General features: G+C 39.7%; 1 protein-coding gene across 1 annotated transcript; it reads right to left on the minus strand.

Moving 5' to 3' along the window:
* Window positions 1–3,831: 3,831 nt before the first annotated feature.
* Window positions 3,832–16,963, minus strand: sh2d1ab (SH2 domain containing 1A duplicate b). The gene is made up of 3 exons (XM_046329189.1): window positions 16,657–16,963; window positions 4,590–4,653; window positions 3,832–4,411 (listed from the first exon to the last, which is right to left on the minus strand). Exons 1-3 carry the CDS (start codon window positions 16,797–16,799, stop codon window positions 4,187–4,189), a joined length of 432 nt encoding a protein of 143 aa, XP_046185145.1. The 5' UTR covers window positions 16,800–16,963; the 3' UTR covers window positions 3,832–4,186.
* Between the last annotated feature and the right edge of the window lie 9,501 nt (window positions 16,964–26,464).

Consider the following 26,464-nt stretch of genomic DNA (forward strand, 5'->3'; position numbering starts at 1 on the left):
TTTTGCAAACGTGTGAAGAGCTACGAGACGAGTGCACACACAGGAAATAGAGAGAAAGATTTTTATCTTTTTAACATCTCACTCCCTCAGACTCTTTCTCTGTAGAAATGTGTTTGTATTTATTAAGGATCTCCATTTGCTACTTCCAAGGCAGCAGCTACTGCCTTGGAAGTAGCAAATGGAGATCCTTAATAAATCTCCTAGCATGGTGTATCCAACCTTGGACAGAGGCAACCTCTATGTCCCCACATGCGTCCTCCATTGCCTGGAGAAGCGGCATGCGGGCATAGGGTTGGCGATTGTAATGATATTCGTCTGCTGTTAGAAGAGAGGCAGACCGAAATGCAGCGTGTAGGTTACTCATGACCTTTAATAAAGATAAAGCGGTACATGAAATAATTGAAAATACAAAAACAACAAACAAGTGAAACAAAATACAGCCTATCTGGTGACTAACACTAAGACAGGTACAATCACCCACGAAATACAACGCGCACTCAGGCTGCCTAAATACGGTTCCCAATCCGAGACAACTAGAATCAGCTGACTCCAATTAGGAATCGCCTCAGGCAGCCAAGCCTAACTAGACACACCCCTAATAATACACACTCCCAATTAATACAAACCCTAATACGAAAATACAACATATAAACCCATGTCACACCCTGGCCTACCCAAACATATAACAAAAACACAAGATACAATGACCAAGGCGTGACAGCGATCATACACTTTCATGCGCCAGGCTGAGAATAATTCCTCTGTGGGATTTAGAAAAGGTGAATATGGGGGTAGGTACAAAACTACAAATTGTGGATGGGTGGCAAACCAGTTTTGGACCAGAACAGCCTGGTGAAAACTAACATTGTCCCATAAAACCACAAATCTAGCAGGCTCCTGATCTGGATCAGGGACAAGCATTGTGTAAATTGCATCCAGAAAAGTATATGGCCAGTGTTGTATGGACCCAGTGTGGCATTGTGATGTAGGACCCCATCTGAGTGATGGCAGCACACATAGTTATATTACCCCCACGCTGTCCAGGGACATTGGTAGTTGCCCTCTGTCCTATTACATTTCTTCCGCTGCGCCTGGTTTTGGTGAGGTTGAAACCAACCTCATCCACATAAATAAATTAATGGCGAATTACATGGGCATCTAGCTCCAATACTCTCTGTAACAGACAAAAGGATATAATGATGAGTAAATATGGTATGTCTGAAGTACTGGAAGTAGTGTTGCATACATACCTCTACAAAGTCATGTCGCATATTCTTGACTCTGTCAGAGTTTCTCTCAAAATGGCACCTTGTAAAGTTGTTTCATCGTCACTCTGTGTCGTTGGAGGATGCGTTGTATGGTCGACAGGCTTACAGCATTTATGTTGTTAAATATGGTGTCATTATTCAAGATAGGCTCTCTTATTTCTCAAATCCTAATTGCATTGTTGGCCAAAACCATATTAATAATTGCAGTCTCTTGTAAATCTGTAAACAAGCGTCCTCGTCCTCCGTGATGTCTTTGCCTTCCCACTCTGTACAGAATTCAAACACAGTATGTGTTCAGCATAGAAACTGTAAACAATGTAAATGATAACCAACCTCCTTCATGCAATGCAGTGCAGTAAATGGATGGCTTACAGTTACAAATGTTTATGCAATACTATGCAGTCATACATATTTTACAGTACATTACTGTAATGCTAAAATAGTCATTAGATAGTTGCATACCTGTTCTCATTTCTGAAGGTTCGAATTATGGACGCCACTGTAAATCGACTCAAGTTGGGCTGGACTCTCAGTCCAGCCTCTCTCATGGTCAAACCGTGCCCTAATCTCATCAGAGATGGCTCTCCTTCCTTCTCTTCTTTGCCCTCGTCCTCTTCTTCCTTTTCCTCTCCCTCCTACTCCTCTTGCTCTCTGTCCATTGTTGGCATCCATTGTTCAAAACAGGTCATCTGACCTTTGACCTATTTATAGGCCTATACTACAGAAAAGCAATGATTGGTTAGTGATCAGTTAAGCTATTCGTTTTTGCACATGTGAGGAGTGTGTGTGACCTGGTGAATAAGTGTAGCATTTTGATTGGTTGTGTTTGGAAAAGGAAAGCAAGTTACTTCCTGTTAGATATTTGTGTTTTAGGTAGAGAATTGTGTGTAGTGTTTTGGAAAAAAGTGTTTTATGCAATTGACAACTGAGTCAAAGCCTGAGAAATAGCTTATGGTTTTGGATATTTGGTGTGTAGTTTTGCACTTTGAGTGAGAGGTTTCAAAAATCGTGTGACATGAAATTATTTTGTGTGTAAGCAGTTGGAAAAAACTGTAATGACTAATTTAATTATTGCCACCCATTCTTAAGATAACTGCAGCTCTTTGCTAAGTATTGCATTGATTTCACCTGCTGTAGTAACTAATATGTATAGTGTTGAGTCATCCGCATACATAGAAACACTGGCTTTACTCAAGGCCATTAGTAATGACTCATGTCATTAGTAAAGATTGAAAAAAGTAAGATTATACCTGGATTATGTTGGAGAGGCTTCCAATAAAGAACACCCTCTGTGTTCTGTTAGATAGGTAACTATTTATCCACAATATAGCAGGGGGTGTAAAGCCATAACACATATGTTTTTCCATCAGCAGACCATGATCAATAATGTCAAAAGCCGCACTGAAGTGCTCCCACAATTGTTTAATAATCAAATTCTCTCAGCCAAATATCAGTAATTTGTGTAAGTGCTGTGCTTATTAAATGTCCTTCCTATAAATGTGATGAAAGTATGTTGTCCATTTGTTTACAGTAAAATAGCATAATAGCATTGTATCTGGTCAAGCACAACTTTTCTCAAAAGTTTACCGAGGGTTGATAACAGGCTGATTGGTTGGCTATTTGAGCCAGTAAAGGGGGCTTTCCTATTCTTGGGTAGCATAACACTTTCTAGTAGGTTTAGATTGAAGATATGGAAAATAGGAGTGGCAATATTGTCCGTGATTATTCTCAGTAATTTTCCATCCAGTCAATACAGAGATATAGGGTTAGAGCTAGATTCAAACAGATTCTAGCCGACACCCACATAGTAGTTGTTTTGGAGTTGTCAGAGGTGAATTACATTAGAGCTGTCAAATCCACAAGTCGATCCTTGCATTACGCTATCACAAACACAGCAATTGAATGTAGTGAAACCACACCAGATTTATAATCCGACAAATCCCATGCAGCCGTGTTACAAATTCAAACACAGGATTGCCTTATGTTCTATTGTCTACTGAGGCGAAAGGTAGCCTAGTGGTTAGAGAGTTAGACTAGTAACTGAAAGGTTGCAAGATTGAATCCCTGAGCCGACAAGGTAAAAATCTGTTGTTCTGCCCCTGAACAAGGCAGTTAACCCACTGTTCCTAGGCTGTCATTGAAAATAAGAATTTGTTCTTAACTGACTTTTTATTTATTTTTTATTTATTTTATTTTACCTTTATTTAACCAGGCAAGTCAGTTAAGACTTGCCTAGTTAAATAAAGGTAAAATAAATAAAAAATACTCCTTGATTAAACTGAATGAAAACATGCACTACACTTTCTCTCGACCCGTTGAATTCCTAACCTGGTGGGGACACACAAGACCATCTGACAGCACAAGACTATTTGACAGCTCATACCGCCAAAAACATGCACAATGTGGATGTCGGTCAATGCGGGTTATTAAAGCTTGATCTGAATTAATTAAGGCCTTAGTCTTTACTGGAGATGATGTGGTCCCTGATGAGGTTAGGGTTAGGGATTGTCCATGATGAGGTGCCATGCATGTGTGAGATAGATAAACTTTACAGAAACGTACATATTAACCAATGGCATTTATTTATTAGCATTGGTAACACATTTTCATTTGTCAGTTAGAAATGATTTTACTTTAAAAATAAAGCATACTATTTATCGGCTGACATGAAACTATGTAGTTGAGTTGTAATCGAATATAGCAACAATACTGTCTTACAAATACATTTTAAACACCAATATAGAACATCGATACCACAGATGTAAAGAGATTTAAAGGATCACATTGAAGTTTTGATACTGAAACCAAATGCTATTTTCAAATTAATGACTGGCACAATGACAACATAAGAATACAGGCCCACATCAAGAATGTCTGTCTCTAGCGTAGTCTGTCTCCCTTTGTCTCTAAGCTGTTGTCTACTGTTGGTAATGATTCTCAGTTGTGTGAGTTGGTGGCGGGCTGCTAGGGTGTGCTTTCATGTTGCCAGGCTGTGTATGATTCTCTGTGGTGACAGGGTGCGTGTGACTCTGCATGGTTACGGGGTAGAGGAGAGATGTAGCAATGCCTTGGCCTGGTTTCTGGAAAGCTGTTATCAAGTTCTTCATTTTCCGAAAGTATCGTTTCTCCACACCGGGAGTAGTCTAGAAGAGAGATACAGAGAGGGTGAGGAAGAAAGAGGGGGAGAGAAAGGGAGATGGGGAGATAAAGAGACAGGATGAATCAGGAATAACATCAGTTAGTGTGGTGGTGAGAGCTTGAGAAAGATAGAGAGGGTGAAAAAGAGCGAAAAAGAGAGAGACAGGAGGTCTGGTGTCTTACCTCTGCTGTCCAGGAGCCTCCACCATCCAGGGACAGCCTATATGTGTATACATAGCCTTTATACCTGCACACACACCCACACAGTAAGTTTGACCATGCACATAGCAGACAATCAGTATTACTATGTGTGTGTGTGTGTGTGTGTGTGTGTGTGTGTGTGTGTGTGTGTGTGTGTGTGTGTGTGTGTGTGTGTGTGTGTGTGTGTGTGTGTGTGTGTGTGTGTGTGTGTGTGTGTGTGTGTGTGTGTGTGTGTGTGTGTGTGTGTGTGTGTGTGTGTGTGTGTGTGTGTGTGTGTGTGTGTGTGTAAAGTACTTTAAGTAAAAATAGTAGTTAAGTAGATTTTTGGGGTACAGAGCCTTCCCGAAAGTAATCACACCCATTTACTTTTTCCACATTTTGTTGTGTCACAGCCTGAATTTAAAATATATTAAATTGAGATTTTGTCACTGGCCTACATACAACACCCCACAACATCAAAGTGGAATTATGCTTTTACAAATGAATTTAAAATGAAAAGCTGAAATGTCTTCAGTCAATAAGTATTCAACCCCTTTGTTATGGCAAGCTTAAATTAAAATGCCCTTAACAAGTCACATAAAGTTGCATTGATTCCCTCTGTGTGCAATACTAGTGTTTAACATGATTTTTGAATGATTAGCTAATCTCTGTACCCCCACACATACAATGATATGTAATGTCCCTCAGTCGAGCAGTGAATTTCAAATTCAACCATAAAGACCAGGCAGGTTTTCCAATGTTTTCCAAGTGCACCTATTGGTAGATGGGTAGAAATAAAAAACAGCCATTGAATATCCCTTTGAGCATGGCAAAGTTATTCATTAAACTTTGGATGGTATATCAATACACCCAGACACTACACAGATACAAGCATCCTTCCTAACTCAGTTGCCGGAGAGGAAGGAAGCCGCTCAGGGATTTCACCATGAGGCCAAAGGTGACTTTAACACAGTTACAGAGTTTAATGGCTGTGATAGGAGAAAACGGAGGATGGATCAACAACATTGTTGTTACTCCACAATTAGGGCTGTTGCGGTAACCATATTACCGCCACACTGGCAGTCACGAGTCATGAAAGGCAGTCAAATTCCACGTGACAGTTTAGTCATGGTAATTAAGCTTCTCTAAGCTCTGAAGCTGTTGATCGTCATTAGTAGCCTACCAAACTTACTAACTGCCTGGTACTCAGCACTCTATTGTCCCTCTAATAACTCTGACAGCAATGCAAATGTATTCAAAAATAAAATCAAACACCATGTTTTGCAACATTTCAATAGGCTATGCAATTGCGCAAGAAAACAAGAGTGATGGCCTCCACAAAAAATAGGAGGATCAGCTTTCTATTGGCTAAGCCTACTCTATATATTTCTCAACTTTCCTAATATTAAGCACATTGCATATATTTTCAACAGGAGTATAGCCTACATGGCTGGCATGAAAATAAACCACAGGGAAAAGCGTCCTCCATTCACTATTTAAGCACATAGTGTTCTGATACAGGTGCATGATAATGGTCTATTCTAAATCAAAACTAATTTCACACATATATTATTTAGTATATGTAAAGACAAGATTAAATCAAGAATAGTCGGATGGTGGACAATACTAGCCTATGAATGATATATTATCACTTGTGAATGATGCCCAGCATAAGAAACAATGCCTTTTTTTTGCAACTTTTTCGAATCATAGTCTCATACCTCATGTAGCCTACCCCATAGGCCTATATGTTTTAATAAGGTTTGTAATCACAACTAAAATAGCCACATTTTTGCAACTTTTTCAAATCATAGTCTCACACCTCATGTAGCCTACCCCATAGGCCTATATGTTTTAATAAGGTTTGTATCACAATTAAAGTAGCCAAATAAAATTAGGCACATTAATCTGCTTTACAAGGGGTGTAGAGCCTAAGCAGCGTGTGAATTTCAAGTTTGGGGAAGATAATTGTCAACATAGAAATGCACCTTTATAATAAAAGCATTACATGCATAATTGTATTTGCTGTCACCTTTGATAATGGTGTTTTCCGCTAATGGAACATTTGCGCTTATAGCCTACCACCATATGCACATTGCTGCGCTTATAATGTGAAGAAATAGCCTAATAGTTTATCAAAATTTTAAGCTAAATGTTCTGATCTGTTGCGTCAGCCACATTGCGTTAAAAAAAAATTGATGATAGTGGTTGTATTAATTTGGGATCTTTTGTATCCCACAACTGTCCCAGACTATGTTTGAAATATTAATTTCTTCCACAGAATAGAATAGGTCCGACTTTTGTACTATGGGGGACAGTAGATTGACATAGGTTAGTGATCTTGCTGTTCATTAGGCCTACTAATATTGTTGGCTGACGAAAAGTAAATGTGGACAGTTCTTCCAATATCTTTAATATGCATCTTGGAATTGCATAAGGACAGGTGCAGTTGTGTCCCCGATGTGTTTGTCTTCACTTGTAGCACGTGAAATATACACAATTACATGACGTGCCTAATGGCCTCTTGCCGCAAAAGTCCTGGATTATTTTTAGGGTACATTATTGCCACACAAAGGGGATGCCACTGTGAAATTCTAGGCATTATCTCAGAGTATGCTAGTTTTTTTTTGTAACAGTATTTTTATTGAAATTTCACAATTTTCACCCATATTAAGAGATACAGAGACAAAGCACACAGAACAAAAAGTAAAACAGCCCCCACTTACCCATATTTACGTGCACATACATACATACATACATACATACATACATACATACATACATACATACATACATACATACATACATACATACATACATACATACATACATACATACATACATACATACATACATACATACATACATACATACATACATACATACATACATGCATGCATGCATGCATGCATGCATACATACATACATACATACATACATACATACATACATACATGCATGCATGCATGCATGCATGCATGCATGCATACATGCATACATACATACATACATACATACATACATACATACATACATACATACATACATACATACATACATACATACATACATACATACATACATACATACATACATACATACATACATACATACATACATACATACATACATACATACATACATACATACATACATACATACATACATACATACATACATACATGCATGCATGCATGCATACATACATACATACATACATACATACATACATACATACATACATACATACATACATACATACATACATGCATGCATGCACATACATACACATACATACATACATACATACATACATACATACATACATACATACATACATACATACATACATACATACATACATACATACATACATACATACATACATACATACATACATACATACATACATACATACATACATACATACATACATACATACATACATACATACATACATATACCCATGCATATACACACACCTATGCATACATACACGCACGCACGCACCCACCTATACATACGTACACCATTTCTCTTCCCGCTCTGTGCCTCTCTCACCCCATCACCATCATTGCGTCTCTCAATACATACATTTTAAACAAACTTACAAACAGAAATTTAAACAAAAAAGCTCAGTTTAAACCAAGAGGTTAGGTTCCACACATGGAACGTACAGTGTAGTTCTGAAATACATAGATCCCCGCCATTCTAAGAGAAACCTTGCAGCATAATGGTTGATACCTCAGGTTCTAGATAATTTAGATAAGGTTCCCATACTTTGTAGAACTGGTCTGTTTTAGAATGCAATGTACATGTCAGATATTCCAGAGGCACCCATTCAAATAGTATCTTATGCCAGTCTTTAATAGAAGGAACCTTATCACTAATCCACTGTAAAAGGATGTTTTTCCTCGCTGCGAAGGTAAGGATGTTGTAAAGCCTCCTTTTACAGACAGAAGTAACATGCCTACTAGGGAGACCCAACAGTAAAGAAACTGGGTCCAATTCTAGATCAACCCCTAGGATCTTTTCAATTTCTTGCAGGACACCAGACCAGTATCTTTGTATTTTGGTACATGACCATAAACAATGTGTTAGGGTGCCTGTATCAGTTTTGCATTTGAGACACTGAGGGGAAGAGGAAGTGGGGCTAAAAGCATGTCTGCGATTTGGGGATATATGCAATCTGTGTATTATTCTTAATTGTATTGCTCTAGTACGGTTACATATAGATATTGTTTTTGCATATCTCCAAATGTCCTCCCACATCTCTTCGTCAATAGTAACAGACAATTCTTTCTCCCACACTTGTTTCACCCTCTGTGTGTTGACAGCAGAAAAGGACCTTAAAGTATCATAAAACAGACTTACAGACATCTTCCTTTGTGGGAAAAAAAGCATTCTTTCAATGACAGACACATCAGGGTTACCAATTAAGATGGTGCTCTCCAGAATATAATGTCTTACTTGTAGGAAGCGGAAAAAGTCCTGCTTTGGGAGTCGATATTTCTCAACCATCTGCTCAAATGACAACAAAATCTTATCAGCAAATAAGTCGTTTAGCCTGCGTATGCCCTTATTAAGCCATAAGTTAAAGCCAGCATCCAGCAATCCTGGGCTGAAATCTGGGTTGTTAAGAATTGGGGTAAGAGCAGAGGTTAGTTTGGACCTTCCCAGGAAGCGTTGAACTGACCTCCATACTTTGAGTGTGTTAAGTGTAACTGGATTATTGCAGTGTTCTTCTACAGACTTGAAACTTCTGAAAAATAAAAGATCCTGTAAGGGGTATTTTGAAAGAGAAGTCTCAATGTCTAACCAAATAGAGGAGTCATCATTTGTGATCCAGTCAGAAATATAACAAAGGTGGGCACACCATTGATAGAACTTGATATTGGGCAGGTCCAAGCCGCCCATAGAACTTGGCAGCTGCAATATTGCCATCTTAAGTCTTGGCTTGCGCTTACTCCATATAAAGGAACTTAGCCATCCATTTACATCCTTTATTACCTTATTGGAGAGTAATACTGGGATCATTTGGATTGGGTAAAGTAGTCTGGGTAAAACGTTCATTTTCAAGAGGGATATTCTACCCAACCAAGAAATGGGGAGGGAGTTCCAGCGCTCCAGATCCTGTCTTATTGTATCAAACAAAGGAACAAAATTGGCTTTGTACATTAGCTGGAATTTAGGAGTTACAAATATACCCAGATACCTGAAACCTGAGGGAGACCATTTAAAAGGGTAGGGGGGAGAAGTATTAGGTACAGAATGCAGGCTACCAAGTGGCATAGCCTCTGACTTAGTAAGGTTAATCTTGTAGCCTGAGAATCCGCTGAATAATTCAATAATATTAATAAGAGGTGTAATTGAAGTCTCGGGACTAGAGATGAATATCAGGACATCATCAGCATACAAGCTTATTGTATGGTGAACATCACCAATGAGCAGCCCCTGTATAGCAGGCGTTACCCTGATGGCCTCGGCTAGTGGTTCCATAACGAGTGCAAAGAGGAGGGGGGATAAAGGACAGCCCTGTCTGGTACCTCTGTGTATAGGGAAGCTATTTGACCGTAGCCCATTAGTAAGGACAGCAGCCTGAGGATCATCATATAAAACTTTCACCCATTTTATAAAGTTGTCCCCCAGACCAAATTTATTTAGAGCAAATAATAGGTAAGACCACTCCACACGATCAAATGCCTTCTCAGCATCTAGGGAGAGCACAAGACCATCCACAGCACTTTGTTGGTAGGCTTGAATTACATTAAGAAGCCGCCTGACGTTGTTGCATGACTTACGGCCCCTAATGAAGCCAGTTTGGTCTCCTTTCACAATTAGTGGCAATGAGTCCTCTAATCTTGTGGCTAGAATTTTAGAAAGCAATTTTCTATCCACATTCAGAAGGGAAATTGGTCTGTACGAGGAACAAGACTCTGGACATTTTCCCTTTTTGAGAATAAGTGAAATGTTGGCTTCTCTCAGCGTTTGAGGGAGTTGGTCATTTGAAAATGAGTGGTTAAACATATCACGCAATGGCTCAAGGATCAGGCCATGGAACTCTTTATAGAACTCACTACAAAACCCATCTGGTCCTGGGGCCTTACCATTTTGCAGATTCTTAATTGCGAACATTATCTCTTCCTTGGTAATAGGGGCATTGAGGAGGGACCTCTGTTCTTCGGAGATAGTAGGGAGCTCAATCTTACCAAAGAAGTTCTCCATTAATTTGGGTGCATCTTTTGGCAGTTCTGAGGCATAAAGGTTTGTATAAAATTTCTTAAAAGAGTCACTTATCAATTTATTTTCATATAAATGATTACCATCAGAATCAGTAATAGTAGCAATTGACTGAAAGTCAGCCCTCTTTTTAGCTAGGTATGCCAAGTACTTTCCTGGCTTATCGCCATGTTCATATAGCTTTTGCCTGACAAATCTCATTTTCTTTTCAGCGTCCTGTGTTAGGAGAGAGTCTAACGTTGATCTAATGACTGATATTTCCTTTAATAGGGCAGGAGTGGGCGTTTTAATGTAGTCCTTCTCTTTAGTTCCTAATTCACCCTCTAACATTTTTTGCTTTTCCCGCTTTTTCCGTCTCTTAGTAGCTGTGTATGACATAATCAGACCCCTGGCATACGCTTTACAGGTCTCCCAAAGGAGCGAGGGGTTATCTGTTGATTGAGAGTTAATAGAGAAAAATGCTTTAAACTCTGTTATAAAATATGATGTGAATGTATGGTCTTTAAGAATGGTTGTGTTCAACCTCCAATGTCTTGACCGATTGAATGCCCCGTTGAGTTTTATGTCCAGGATCACCTCAGCATGATCAGATATGACTATGCTTCCTATCCTAGCAGATAAAACAGACTGCAAAGACGTCCTGGGCATAAAAAAATAGTCTATTCTAGTCTGACATCCATGAGGTGCAGAGAAAAAAGTGAACTCTCTGTTGGAGGGATGGAAAGCTCTCCAGACATCCGCATACCCCAGATCATCACAAATAGCTGTAAGTGACTTTGCTTGAGGAGAGAGTGAAGCTATACCGCTGGGAGACTTATCAATAAGGGGTTCAACAAGCAGTTAAAATCTCCTCCAACCACTGCAGTGTCTGAGTTTAATTCTGAAAAGTCTAGAAATGCTTTAGTGAGGAAATCAGGGGGTGAGCAGGGGGAAGTAAATATTCATTATGGAAATGTTCTGCCCTTGTAAAGTACCATTAATTATAACAAAGCGACCAAATTTATCTTTCACACAATTCAAGACCTTAAGTGGTAAGTTCTTTTTCACCAGAATTGCTACCCCTCTACTTCTGGATGTAAATGATGAGAAAAACACTTGACCAAATCCTCCTTGCTGTAATTTCAAGTGCTCCTTATCATCCAAATGGGTTTCCTGTAACAGGGCAATATCAATATTTTATTTTTTCAAAAAAGACAATACTTTCTTCCTCTTAATGGGGTTATGGCTCCCTCTAATGTTCCACGTGCATACACGCAGTCTGTTATCTGCCATTGCATCTTGACCATTCAATATTCAGACTGGATCCTACTGTAAAAGTGGGGTGGTACCTTTTTCCATGTGTTGAACTCTCCTCCATCTCACTGAGCATAAACAAAAAATATGAACCCTGAACTCGAACTATACTGAACCCAAAAATTAAACATGTAAAGATCCAAAAGGGGGTTTTCCCACTAGCTAACATACAGGGGATTTCCACTCTCAAATGTAGACTCTTAAGTCCGCATTGCCGCTCAATAGCCTCATCCTTTATATATATGGAAAATAAAATCAATAGAAGAAGATTGAGGCTATTCCACCTAAAACCAAGCCTGGGCACCAATATGGATTCACACATATCTCAGCCTGAGCTATAGTGGCTATTACTTTAGCAAGAAAAATAATAAAGATATGAATATTACTGAGCTGGAGTACGTGAGGACTCACACCACTGTTTCATGATCAGATTCAACCAAAAATAAACAAAGTTATCCAATGCTGTGGAGGCGCAGCTTAGAGTTATTTACCCGAGAGAGTCAATAAACGCAGCAGCCTCTTCAGGTGTGTAGAGCTTTTAGGTGATCCGTTGACCATAATCTTCAATGTGGCCGGGTACAACAGTGCGTAGTCCATCTTCATTCTCCTGAGTCGAGCCTTCGCCTCATCAAACGCTTTGCGTCTTCGTACAACCGCTGTGGAGTAATCATTGAAGAATGAGACCTTTGGACTTTTATGTTGACTACCAACAGAACCGATGTTTCTAGCCGCATCCATGACGCGCTGCTTGTCGGTGAAGTTGTGGAACTTTATAACCACCGGCCGTGGGCGCTGATTGGGGCCCGGTATCGGTGCTTGAGAGCGATGGGCTCTGTCCAGCTTCACACGACCAGCCTTAGTGTCCATTTGTAGGTAGCCAGGGATCCATTCCTCAAAGAATTTTACTGAACGTGTCCCTTCAGAATTTTCCGGGAGTCCCACAACACGAATATTGCATCTGCGTCCTCGATTATCCAAGTCGTCAATGTGCTCCGCCATTTCGCGCACCTGTTTCTCAAGTGCTTTTATCTTAGCGTCCATAGATGTAGTTGAAGTTTCCACTGCAGCAATTCTTCCTTCCGCCTCAACAACACGTTTCACAACGCTCTGTATTTCGGCTGAATGGCTTGCTATTGCTTCCAAGACCGTTCTTATTTTAGCATCGATCACTTTAGTAATGTTATCAGTCATCTTTTGAATTATCAGGTCCATTGTGCCTGGGTCCGCAATGGTGTTAGCTTCGCTAACGTTAGCTAGCTCCTCGTGCACATCCACAGGGGTGGTGGTTTTGGTCGACTTCTTAGTAGTTCTATTGGGCATGTTGTCGGAGATTTTTGCGAAATAGTCGTCAAGACTCATTATATGGTAACTTATTTAGCCAATTCTACCACTTTTTCAAGCTAGGAGATTAATGTAAGAATATAAATTTACGAATGCCACGAGAGCTCGCTGAAACACCGTGTTCTCTCTACGGCGCCATTTTGTTCCCCCCCAGAGTATGCTAGTTAAACGACTGATGTCGTGTGTACAGTCTGTGCAAAAAAACAAAGCAGAGCTCATGCCTTTCAAGCTACTTTTTTCAAATCATCATTCATCTTCTGCACATCTACCATTCCAGTGTGTAATTGCTATATTGTAATTACTTTGCCACCATGACCTATTTATTGCCTTAACTCCCTTATCTTATCTCATTTGCACTCACTGTATATAACTTTTTGTTTTCTTTTGTTCTACTATATTATTGACTGTGTTTTGTTTATTCCATGTGTAACTCTATGTTGTTTTATGTGTCGAATTGCTATGCTTTCTCTTGGCTAGGTCGCAGTTGCAAATGAGAACTTGTTTTCAACTAACCTACCTGGTTAAATAAAGGTGAAATAAAAAATGTTTTAACAATGCAGCCTTTCAATGTATTAAAAATCAAAACATATTAGCTCAACATTTGTAGAACAACTAAAGTTACATTAATAACTCTAAATTAAGCATATAGGAGTACCCATTTCTTTGTTAACCACTCAATACAGCATGTGTACACTCCTTCAAATCATTTGGAGAAAATATCCTTTCTATTTTATTCAGCATTGTTCAATTGTATTCTTCATAGTATAAAATAATGCCATGTCATGCTAAGATAATCTTGTCTGCTAAATGAACTAGTGTAGCCCATAGCCATTTGACATAGCTAAATCAGGACCTAACATAAGGACAACTCAGAGTATGCTATTCTGTTCTTCTGAAATAGACTACATGTTCTTCATATCATGCTTCTTTAGACCTGTATAAAATAAATAATGGATGTATTGTGAAGGTGTAGGCTATATTACATGGATTTATTAGACTTTTTAAAATGTAGATGTTCCAAAGGTCTGCATCAGTGGCTTGTTTGGAAGTCAGGAGATGCTAAAAGTGTTAATTAACGGTCAATTACCGTGAGATCGACAGTTATTTGCTTGACAATCACCGACTGACAAAATGTTGTGACCACCAGAGCCCTATCCACAATACTAACCTATTTGCCAGAGTGAAAAGAATGAAGCCTGTACAGAATAAAAAATATTCCAAAACCTGCATCCTATTTGCAAACAAGGCAATAAAGTAATACCACAAAAAAAATGTGGCAAAGCAATTCACTTTTTGTCCTGAATACAAAGTATTTTGTTTGAGGCAAATCAAAAACAAGACATTACTGCGCACCACTCTCCATATTTTCATGCATAGTGGTGACTGCATCATGTTATAGGTATGCTTGTAATTGTTAAGGACTGAGGAGATTTTTAGGATAAACAAAAAACGGAATGGAAGCTGCCTTCCAGTTTGCTTTCCACCAGACACTGGGAGATGAATTCACCTTTCAGCAGGACCATAATCTAAAACACAAGGCCAAATCTACACTGGAGTTGTTTACCAAGAAGACTGTGAATCTTCCTGAGAGGCTGAGTTACAGTTTTGACTTACATCTGCTTGAAAATCTATAGCAAGACCTGAAAATGGTTGTCTAGCAATGATCAACAACTAACTTGAAAGAGCTTGAACATTTTTGAAGAGAATAATGGGCAAATGTTGCACAATCAAGGTGTGGAAAGCTCTTAGAGACTTTTACCAGACACTCTTATCCAGAACGACCTACAGTAGTGAGTGCATACATTTCCATACTGGTCCCTCGTGGGAATCACATGTTTTCACTTTGTCATTATGGGGTATTGTGTGTAAATGAGTGAGATACAATTATTTGTTTTATCCATTTTGAATTCAGACTAACACAACAAAATGTGGAATAAGTCAAGGGGTATGAATACTTTCCGAAGGCACTGTATCTGCATTGTCCTATTTATATTTTTTACTACTTTTACAAACTATATTCTGAAAGAATTACTTTTTACTCCATACATTTTCCCTGACCCATACATTTTCCCTGACACCAAAAAGTATTTGTACATTTTAGAATGCTTAGGCAGGATATAATTATGGTCCAATTCACGCATTTACTGTATATGAGGTGTTGTCATCCCTACTGCTTCTGATCAGGAGGAGTTTGTAAATTATATTTGAGTGTTGGAGTGTTAAATGTACAAAATGCTGTCGGTTTGCTTAATATAAGTAATTTGATATATAGCATTTACTTTTACTTTTAAGTAAAACACTTTACTACTTTACCTCCACTGTACTTAAGTACATTTACAAACAGATACTTTGACTTTAACTCAAATAGTATTTTACTGGGTAACTTTTACTTTTACTTGAGTCATTTTCTATTAAGGTATCTTAACTTTACTCAAGTATGAAAATTTAGTACTTTTTCCACCGCTGCATCTTGTATCAAAAGGTTGGCTGGTCCTCATTGAAGTCCTATAGATCACTTCATTACTCCCTTTTTGTTACAAAGCTCTACTTTTTCCACCGCTGCATCCTGTATCAAAAGGTTGGCTGGTCCTCATTGAAGTCCTATAGATCACTTCATTACTCCCTTTTTTGTTACAAAGCTCTACTACACAAGCTTCCAACTGACCTAACTTGCTAGTATTAGAGTATGAGTTACTAAACCCGCTTGCAGGGTTGGTTAACTTCTGGTCTCGACCAATTTAGGTAAATCCTCCTTTAGTTTTAGTGCCCCCCATTGTTGGAATAAACTGCTAAATTACTTGCACCTTGATTCCCTGGTGCCGCCAAGTTTAGGCGGCACCAGGGAATCAAGGTGCAAGTTTAGGAGGTGCGCAGTTTAGGACTCTGATGTTAAATTCATTCCTTGAGGATTGCAGTTGTTTATTTTTTGAAAAAAAAAAACAAGAAAATCAGTTTTGCTTAATATTAAGGAATATAGCATTTTTACTTTTTACTTTTACTCAAGTACTCAAGTAGTACTTTTCTCACCACTGTACTTAATTATATTTAAAACCAAATACTTTTACACTTTTACTCAAGTATTATTTTAATGGGGTAACTACTTTTTGTTGAGTCAATTTCTATTAAGGTGCCTTTTATTTTACTCAAGTGTGACAATTTAGTACTTTTTCCACCACTGTGTGTGTAAGATACTCACAGCACACAGAGGCAGTAGAGCCCAGCTAGACTCTCACTGTTGCGTATCAGGTAGCTGCCGTCCCGTCCTGCTGTCCACAGCCTCATCTCCCCCTCCTCTCTGCTGATGGCTCCGTGGTACATGGCTAGTTTTTCCTGTTCCATGGCTGTGGACCACTCCACACTACTATACTGCTAACACTATCCTCTCAATAGAGTCAACTTTCAGCCTCCTAACCAAGCTCAGAACACCAGCTGACACCTCTCTTTCTGTAATGTCTGTAATGTGTGGATGCTGGCAGATCTCAGTTTCCTCTTATCTGAGTGCAGGCAAGCCAAGTATCTAACCTCTCACCTCTCTCTCTCTCTCTCTCTCTCTCTCTCTCTCTCTCTCTCTCTCTCTCTCTCTCTCTCTCTCTCCATTGCTCTCTCTTTCCCTCTCTCTCTTTCTCTCTCTCACACATTTAATTTCCGTGGTAGGTTTGCAGCTCTCTCAGGAAGTTAAGTCATACTGACAGGAAGCAACATCAAAAGCCTCAAACTGAATATTTCCACAACAATAGAGATAAAGAACAGGGGAAAAGATCAGTTTGACACTTCTGAATGAAAAAACTGATGATGCACTGCGCAGAGGAGTGTTGCCTGCTTAACCATCTCCGTGCAAAACATCTTTAAGGGGAAAGCAGACCGCACCAACAATTATTAGCAGTGGGTTGCCACAGGGAAATTAATATGAAATCCCGGCCAATGTTTTTTGGTCAGAGGTGATAGACAGACACCAGCATTGGTCGGCACGGTATACTTTCACCATTACTGACATGGTACAGCTCTAAAACATCATTAGTAACATCAAACATGTCTATAAAACATCCTTAGTAGTATCACACACACATCTAAAACATCACTACTAGAATCACATACAGATCTAAAACACATTAACATCACACACACCTCCACAACATCCTAAACAACATTATAAATGAATTAGAATTAGAATTATAAATAATGATATAATCAAATATATTTAATGTGCATTGATCCTGTTTGGGACAGGTGTTGGCAAGCTCCTGCTTCATTAATACATGTGTTTTGGTCCTGCTCTTCTCTACATAACTATTTGTCTGCCATCTTTGATACCATATCTCAAGTATTACAAGTGCCTTTTGCTCCTAAGGCCATAACATCATTATTTGGGATAATACCTGATACTATAACACTACCAAAATACATATCTGACTTTGTAGCCTTTGTGAGTTTGTTGGCAAGAAGGTTGATTTTACTTCTGTGGAAATCTCCCTCTCATTTTGTGTGGATTAAAGATGTCTTACACTTTATTAAATTGGAAAAGATAAAATATACACTACAGGATTCTTCTGACAAATTCTACCAAATGTGGCAACGTTTCTTTACCTAATGTAGAGACACTGCAATTTCCCTCTACTTTACAGTAAACTGCCTACCTAAGCTTTGTATTTAATTGATCTCCCTGTGAGTGTTTAATATTAGCCTGTCCTATTATAATTTTTCTATTTGTTTTGAAGACTAGCCATGTTTTTTTGTGCACTTTGTTGTTTCTAAAGTATGTTTTGTTATAAAAGTAATTACTTAAGTATTTTATATTTTCGTATGGGCATATACATTCCTAGCTCATTCAAAAAGCTTGTTGCTATGGTATTTCAAATGTATAAAACCACATGTGCAATGTACTGTATCTCAAGCATTGTTTACTGTAACTGTGAAAGAAAATACCATATATACAGTGCCTTGCGAAAGTATTTGGCCCCCTTGAACTTTGCAACCTTTTGCCACATTTCAGGCATCAAACATAAAGATATAAAACTGTATTTTTTTGTGAAGAATCAACAACAAGTGGGACACAATCATGAAGTGGAACGAATTTTTCAAAAACTGAAAAATTGGGCATGCAAAATTATTCAGCCGCTTTACTTTCAGTGCAGCAAACTCTCTCCAAAAGTTCAGTGAGGACCTCTGAATGATCCAATGTTGACCTAAATGACTAATGATGATAAATACAATCCACCTGTGTGTAATCAAGTCTCCGTATAAATGCACCTGCACTCTGATAGTCTCAGAGGTCCGTTAAAAGCGCATAGAGCATCATGAAGAACAAGGAAACACACCAGGCAGGTCCGAGATACTGTTGTGAAGAAGTTTAAAGCCGGATTTGGATACAAAAAGATTTCCCAAGCTTTAAACATCCCAAGGAGCACTGTGCAAGCGATAATATTGAAATGGAAGGAGTATCAGACCACTGCAAATCTACCAAGACCTGGCCGTCCCTCTAAACTTTCAGCTCATACAAGGAGAAGACTGATCAGAGAGGCAGCCAAGAGGCCCATGATCACTCTGGATGAACTGCAGAGATCTACAGCTGAGGTGGGAGACTCTGTCCATAGGACAACAATCAGTCGTATATTGCACAAATCTGGCCTTTATGGAAGAGTGGCAAGAAGAAAGTCATTTCTTAAAGATATCCATAAAAAGTGTCATTTAAAGTTTGCCACAAGCCACCTGGGAGACACACCAAACATGTGGAAGAAGGTGCTCTGGTCAGATGATACCAAAATTGAACATTTTGGCAACAATGCAAAACATTATGTTTGGCGTAAAAGCAACACAGCTCATCACCCTGAACACACCATCCCCACTGTCAAACATGGTGGTGGCAGCATCATGGTTTGGGCCTGCTTTTCATCAGCAGGGACAGGGAAGATGGTTAAAATTGATGGGAAGATGGATGGAGCCAAATACAGGACCATTCTGGAAGAAAACCTGATGGAGTCTGCAAAAGACCTGAGACTGGGACGGAGATTTGTCTTCCAACAAGACAATGATCCAAAACATAAAGCTAAATCTACAATGGAATGGTTCAAAAATAAACATATCCAGGTGTTAGAATGGCCAAGTCAAAGTCCAGACCTGAATCCAATCGAGAATCTGTGGAAAGAACTGAAAATTGCTGTTCAGAAATGCTCTCCATCCAACCTCACTGAGCTCGAGCTGTTTTGCAAGGAGGAATGGGAAAAAATGTCAGTCTCTCGATGTGCAAAACTGATAGAGACATACCCCAAGCGACTTACAGCTGTAATCGCAGCAAAAGGTGGCACTGCAAAGTATTAACTTAAGGGGGCTGAATAATTTTGCATGCCCAATTTTTCAGTTTTTGATTTGTTAAAAAAGTTTGAAATATCCAATAAATGTCATTCCACTTCATGATTGTGTCCCACTTGTTGTTGATTCTTCACAAAAAAATACAGTTTTATATCTTTATGTTTGAAGCCTGAAATGTGGCAAAAGGTCACAAAGTTCAAGGGGGCCGAATACTTTTGCAAGGCACTGTATATGTGGTATATACTATTTGTATTGGTATTTTCTTTCACAGTTACAGTATATATATATATATATATATATATATATATATGGGCTATTACAGGGAAGTATTGAGTAGAATGGAGTATTGTTTATACATTTATTTATTTATTGACAGTTGTCTCTTTTATATAAACACAAACATATGCAATATACAAAATGACAAAACAGACACATTTATCAACATAGATGTCTCCGATCAATACTATGAACCGACCAAGGGAAACCAGAACATCTAATTTCAGGGAGCTTCTGTAAATTGTTCCACATTAAGGGCCCAAATAAACTTTCAAGCAGCTTTACCCAACTATGTGGAGACCGAAGTGTTAACCAAGCCTGAGACCGGGTTTGGTAATTTGTAAGTCTAAATTGAATTAATGATGTAGTATGGGATAATACAAGGTAAATGGGTAATACAGGGTAGTATGGGTAATTACAGATTAGAATGAGGTAATACAGGGTGCTATGGGGTAATATGGGATAGTACAATGCTCTACTTTCCGGCTACCCGGATAAAGCACTAAATAAACTTCAGTTAGTGCTAAATACGGCTGCTAGAATCCTAGCAGCCGTATTCCTTAGCAAGGAACCACCCTTACTGTCTCTGCCTGGCCGGTTCCCCTCTTTCCACTGGGATTCTCTGCCTCTAACCCTATTACAGGGGCTGAGTCACTGGCTTACTGGGGCTCTCTCATGCCGTCCCTGGAGGGTGTGCGTCACCTGAGTGGGTTGATTCACTGATGTGGTCATCCTGTCTGGGTTGGCGCCCCCCTTGGGTTGTGCCATGACGGAGATCTTTGTGGGCTATACTCAGCCTTGTCTCAGGATGGTAAGTTGGTGGTTGAAGATATCCCTCTAGTGGTGTGGGGGCTGTGCTTTGGCAAAGTGGGTGGGGTTATATCCTTCCTGTTTGGCCCTGTCCAGGGTGTCCTCGGATGGGGCCACAGTGTCTCCTGACCCCTCCTGTCTCAGCCTCCAGTATTTATGCTGCAGTAGTTTATGTGTCGGGGTGCTAGGGTCAGTTTGTTATTTCTGCAATACTTCTCCTGTCCTATTCGGTGTCCTGTGTGAATCTAAGTGTGCGTTCTCTAATTCTCTCCTTCTCTCTTTCTTTCTCTCTCTCGGAGGACCTGAACCCTAGGACCATGCCCCAGGACTACCTGACATGATGACTCCTTGCTGTCCCCAGTCCACCTGGCAGTGCTGCTGCTCCAGTTTCAACTGTTCTGCCTTATTATTATTCGACCATGCTGGTCATTTATGAACATTTGAACATCATGTTCTGTTATAATCTCCACCCGGCACAGCCAGAAGAGGACTGGCCACCCCACATAGCCTGGTTCCTCTCTAGGTTTCTTCCTAGGTTTTGGCCTTTCTAGGGAGTTTTTCCTAGCCACCGTGCTTCTACACCTGCATTGCTTGCTGTTTGGGGTTTTAGGCTGGGTTTCTGTACAGCACTTTGAGATATCAGCTGATGTACGAAGGGCTATATAAATATATTTGATTTGATTTTGATTTGATTACAGTGTTGTATGGGGTAATATTGGGCAATATAGGGTAGTGTGGGATAATACAGAGTGGTGTGGGTAATACACTGAAATACAGGCTAGTATGGGGTAAAACAAGGTGGTATGGTTTAATAAATCAAATTGTATTTGTCACATGCGCCGAAAACAACAGGTTTTCACCTTACAGTGAAACGCTTACTTACAAGCCCTTAACCAACAATGCTTAAAGAATTTAAGATAAAAATAAAAAATAAAATAAGTGTTAAGTAAAAAATAGAAAATAGAAAATGAAAGTAACAAATTATTAAACAGCAGCAGTAAAATAACAAGCAAGGATATATACAGGGGGTACCGGTACAGAGTCAATGTGCTTGGGCACCAGTTAGTTGAGGTAATTGGGGTAATATGTACATGTAGGTAGAGTTAAAGTGACTATGCATAGATTATTAACAGAGAGTAGCAGCAGCGTAAAAGAGGTGTCTGTGTGGCCCTTTGATTAGCTGTTCAGGAGTCTTATGGCTTGGGGGTAGAAGCTGTTAAGAAGTCTCTTGGATCTCGACTTGGCGCTCCGGTTCTGCTTGCCATGCGGTAGCAGAGAGAACAGTCTTATGACTAGAGTGTCTGGAGTCTTTGACACATTTTAGGGCCTTCCTGTGACAGCGCCTGACACAGAGGTTCCAGGAACTTGGCCCAAGTGATGTACTGGGCCATATGCACTACGCCCTGTAGTGCCTTGCGGTCGGAGGCAGAGCAGTTGCCATATACCAGGCAGTGATGCTCTTGATGGTGCAGCTGTAGAAACTTTTGAAGATCTGAGGACCCATGACAAATCTTTTCAGTCTCCTGAGGGGAAATAGGCTTTGCGTGCCCTCTTCATGACTGTCTTAGTGTGTTTGGACAATGATAGTTTGTTGGTGATGTGGACACCAAGGAACTTGAAGGTCTCAACCTGTTCCCCTACAGCCCCAATCATCTCCTTTGTCTTGATCATGTTGAGGGAGGGGTTGTTGTCCTGGCACCACACAACAAGGTCTCTGACCTCCTCCCTATAGGCTGTCTCATCGTTGTCGGTGATCAGGCCTACCACTGTTGCATCATCGGCATACTTGATGATGGTGTTGGAGTTGTGCATATAGCCATCCAGTCATGAGTGAACAGGGAGTACAGGAGGGGATGAGTATGCACCCCTGAGGGGCCCCTGTGTTGAGTATCAGCGTGGCGGATGTGTTGTTCCCTACCCTCACCACCTGGGGGTGGCCTGTCAGGAAGTCCAGGATCCAGTTGCAGAGGGAGGTGTTTAGTCACAGGGTCCTTAGCTTAGTGATTAGCTTGAATGCTAAGCTGTAGTCAATGAATAGCATTATCACATAGGGGTTCCTTTTGTCCTTGTGGGAAAGGGCAGTGTTGAGTGCAACAGAGATTGCATCATCTGTGGATCTGTTGGGGCGGTATGCAAATTGGAGCGAGTCTAGGGTTTCTGGGATAATGGTCACTAATACATATTTTCACCAGCCTTTTAAAGCACTTCATAGCTACAGACGTGAGTGCTACGGGTCGGTAGTCATTTAGGCAGGTTACCTTAGGGTTTGTGTGCACAGGGACTATGGTGATCTGCTTGAAATATGTTGGTATTACAGACTTGGTCAGGGACAGGTTGAAAATGTCAGTGAAGACATTTGCCAGTTGGTCAGCGGATGCTCGGAATACACGTCCTGGTAATCTGTCTGGCCCTGCGGCCTTGTGAATGCTGACCTAGTCTAATGGTTTGCAAGCCCTGTCATATCCAACGAGCGTCGGAGCCGGTGTATTGTACGATTCAATCTTATTCCTGTATTGATGGTTCGTCTGACTGCATAGCAGGATTTCTTATAAGCTTCCGGGTTAGAGTCCCGCTCCTTGAAAGCGGCAACTCTACCCTTTAGCTCAGTGCTGATGTTGCCTGTAATCCATGGCTTCTGATTGAGGTATGTACGTACGGTCACTGTGGGGATGAAGTCATCGATACACTTATTGATGAAGCCAGTGACTGATGTGGTGTATTCCTCAATGCCATCGGAAGAATCCAGGAACATATTCCAGTCTGTACTAGCAAAACAGTCATGTAGCTTAGCATCTGCTTCATCTGACCACTTTCTTATTGACAGAGTCACTGGTGCTTCTTGCTTTAGTTTTTGCTTGTAAGCAGGAATCAGGAGGATAGCATTATGGTCAGCTTTGTACGCGTCTCTATGTGTGGAGTAAAGGTGGTCCAGAGTTTCTTTTCCCTCTGGTTGCACATTTAACATGCTGATAGAAATGAGGTAAAACTGATTTGAGTTTTCTTGCATTAAAGTCCCCAGCCACTAGGAGCGCTGCCTATGGATGAGCCTTTTCCTGTTTGCTTATGGCCGTATACAACTCATTGAGTTCTGTCTTAGTGCCAGCATCGGTTTGCTGTGGACAGCTACCAAAAATATAGACTCTTTTGGGAAATAGTGTGGTCTACAGCTTATCATGAAATACTCTACCTCAGACGAGCAAAGATTTTGTGCACCCCCTGTTGTTTACAAATATGCATATGCCTCCTCCCCTTGTCTTACCAGAGGCCTCTGTTCTATCCTGCCAAATAAGCTTAAAACCCGCCAGCCTTATGTTAATCATGTCATTGTTCAGCCACGACTCGGTGAAACATAACATATTTCAGTTTTTAGTGTCTCGTTGGTAGGATATACGTACTTGTATGTCATCTATTTCATCTTTCAGCTTTTCCTCCTGTGAATGATGGGGATGAGGGCCTTGTCGGGTGTCTGGAGTAAATCCTTCCCATCCAACTCATTGAAGAGGAAGAATTCCTCCAGTACGGGGTGAGTAATTGCTGCCCTGAAATCAAGAAGCTCTTTTCGGTCATGAGACAAGGTGTCAGAAACATTATAACAAAATAAGTTACAAATAACGTGAAAAAACATACACAATAACACAATCTCCTCAGCCATCTTCTTTGGCGCCATTGACTATAACACAGGCTAGTGTGGGGTAATACAGGGTGGTATGGCATAATACAGGGTAGTATGGTGTAATACAAGGTTTTATAGGGTAATGTCAGTAAATACATGGCAGGGTGTAGTAATATGTATTTATTCATGGGAGCTCAATTGAGACCAAGGTATCATTTACAATGGTGCACTGAGTACAAACAATGAAGAAAAGGAAAATTTCAAATAAAACAAAGAATAATAATTTTAAAAATACTACAAGGTACAATTACAATACTACAATTTCAACAAATTAACCATTACAATCAATCAAAACAACTGCAATCCTCAATTAATTTAACACCAGAGTCCCAAACTGCCCTTGGGTCACCAGGGAATCAGGATGCAAGGAATTTTGCAGTTTATTCCAACAATGGGGGGGGGGCCTCTAAAACTAAAGGAGGATTCACCTCAGGAGTTATATGTTCTCTCATACTTTTATACTTTAGCAACGAAGTTAGGTAAGTTGGAAGAATGTGTAGTATAGATTTGTAAATAAAAAGGGAGTAATGAAGTGATCTAGAGGTACTTCAATGAGGACCAGCCAACCATACCTTAATAAAAAATGACTAAGTAAGAGTAAAAGTTACCCAGTAAAATAATACTTGAGTAAAATTCTAAAAGTATCTGTTTTTAAATGTACTTAAGTACAGCGGTGGTAAAGTACTCAATTGTCATACTTAAAAGTAAAACTAAATTCTATATATTATAAGGACAGACAGGGGCACACTCCAACACTCAGACATACAAACTTAGTATTTGTGTTTAGTGAGTCTGTCAGCTAAGAGGCAGTGGAGATGACAACACCTTATATTGATAGGTGCGTGAATTTGACCATAATTCTATCCTGCCTAAGCATTCTAAATGTAAGTGCTTTTTGGTGTCAAGGAACATGTATGGGAGTAAAAATTACATATTTCCTTTAGGAATGTAGTAAAAGTAAAAGTACAGATACCCCCAATAGCTACTTAAAACTTCTTATGGCTGCAGGGGCTGAATAAGGTGCATAAAGTAAACGGCCTGCTCCTCAGTGTCAGTTGCTAATATATGCATATTATTGTTAGTATTGGATGGAAAACACTCTAAAGTTTCTAAAACTGTTTGAATGATGTCTGTGACTATAACAGAACTCATATGGCAGGCAAAATTCTGAGTTGAAATCAAAACAGGAAGTGAGAAATCTGAGCTTTGTATGTATTCACCAGAGTCCCCAATGAAATCCCCTTGAGATATTAATGATGTTGCACTGTCTAGGGGTTCCACTAGATATCAACCATCAATAGAAATTGTAATGAGACTTCTATGGTGTTGTGGGAGTGAATGACAGCAGAATGTATCAGGTGTCCATCAAGCAGCCATTTTCTGATCATGCTTATACCTCATGGTACCCACTTGCGTTCCATTGCCCATGAAGACAAGAATACTCCGGTTGGAACTTTATTGAAGCTATATGTTAAAAACATCCTAATGATTGATTCCGTACTTCGTTTGAAATGTTTCTTCGACTTGTATAACTTTTTGAAGTTTTTGTCCAATGTAACGCTGACCAGAATGAGTGTTTGGATATGTATACCAAACGCGCTAACAAAAGAAGGTATTTGGATATAAATAACGGATATTATCGAACAAAACAAACATTTATTGTGGACCTGGGATTCCTGGAGTGCTTTCTGATGTAGATCATCAAAGGTAAAGAAATATTTATCATGTAATTTCTTGTTTATGTTGACGCCATTGTTGCGGCTGTGGTGATTTTTACTTCTGAGCGCCGTCTCAGATTATTGCATGGGTTTCTTTTTCCGTAAAGATGTTTTAAAATCTGACACAGCGGTTGCATTAAGGAGAGGTATATCTATACTTCCATGTTGTCACGATCGTCATAAGAAGCGGACCAAAGCGCAGCGTGGTGTGAATGCATCAT

Source organism: Oncorhynchus gorbuscha, linkage group LG25 (genome assembly GCF_021184085.1).
Source record: "Oncorhynchus gorbuscha isolate QuinsamMale2020 ecotype Even-year linkage group LG25, OgorEven_v1.0, whole genome shotgun sequence".
Classification (NCBI taxonomy): Eukaryota; Metazoa; Chordata; class Actinopteri; order Salmoniformes; family Salmonidae; genus Oncorhynchus; species Oncorhynchus gorbuscha.

Excerpts from the sequence above, each read along its gene's own strand:
- sh2d1ab (XM_046329189.1), bottom strand. The coding sequence starts at position 16,799 with ATGGAACAGGAAAAACTAGCCATGTACCACGGAGCCATCAGCAGAGAG. Across the intron at positions 4,654-16,656 it reads CTCTACTGCCTCTGTGTGCT|GTATAAAGGCTATGTATACA; the intron begins GTGAGTATCTTA and ends GTGTGTGTGCAG. Across the intron at positions 4,412-4,589 it reads GAGGCTCCTGGACAGCAGAG|ACTACTCCCGGTGTGGAGAA; the intron begins GTAAGACACCAG and ends TCTCTCTTCTAG.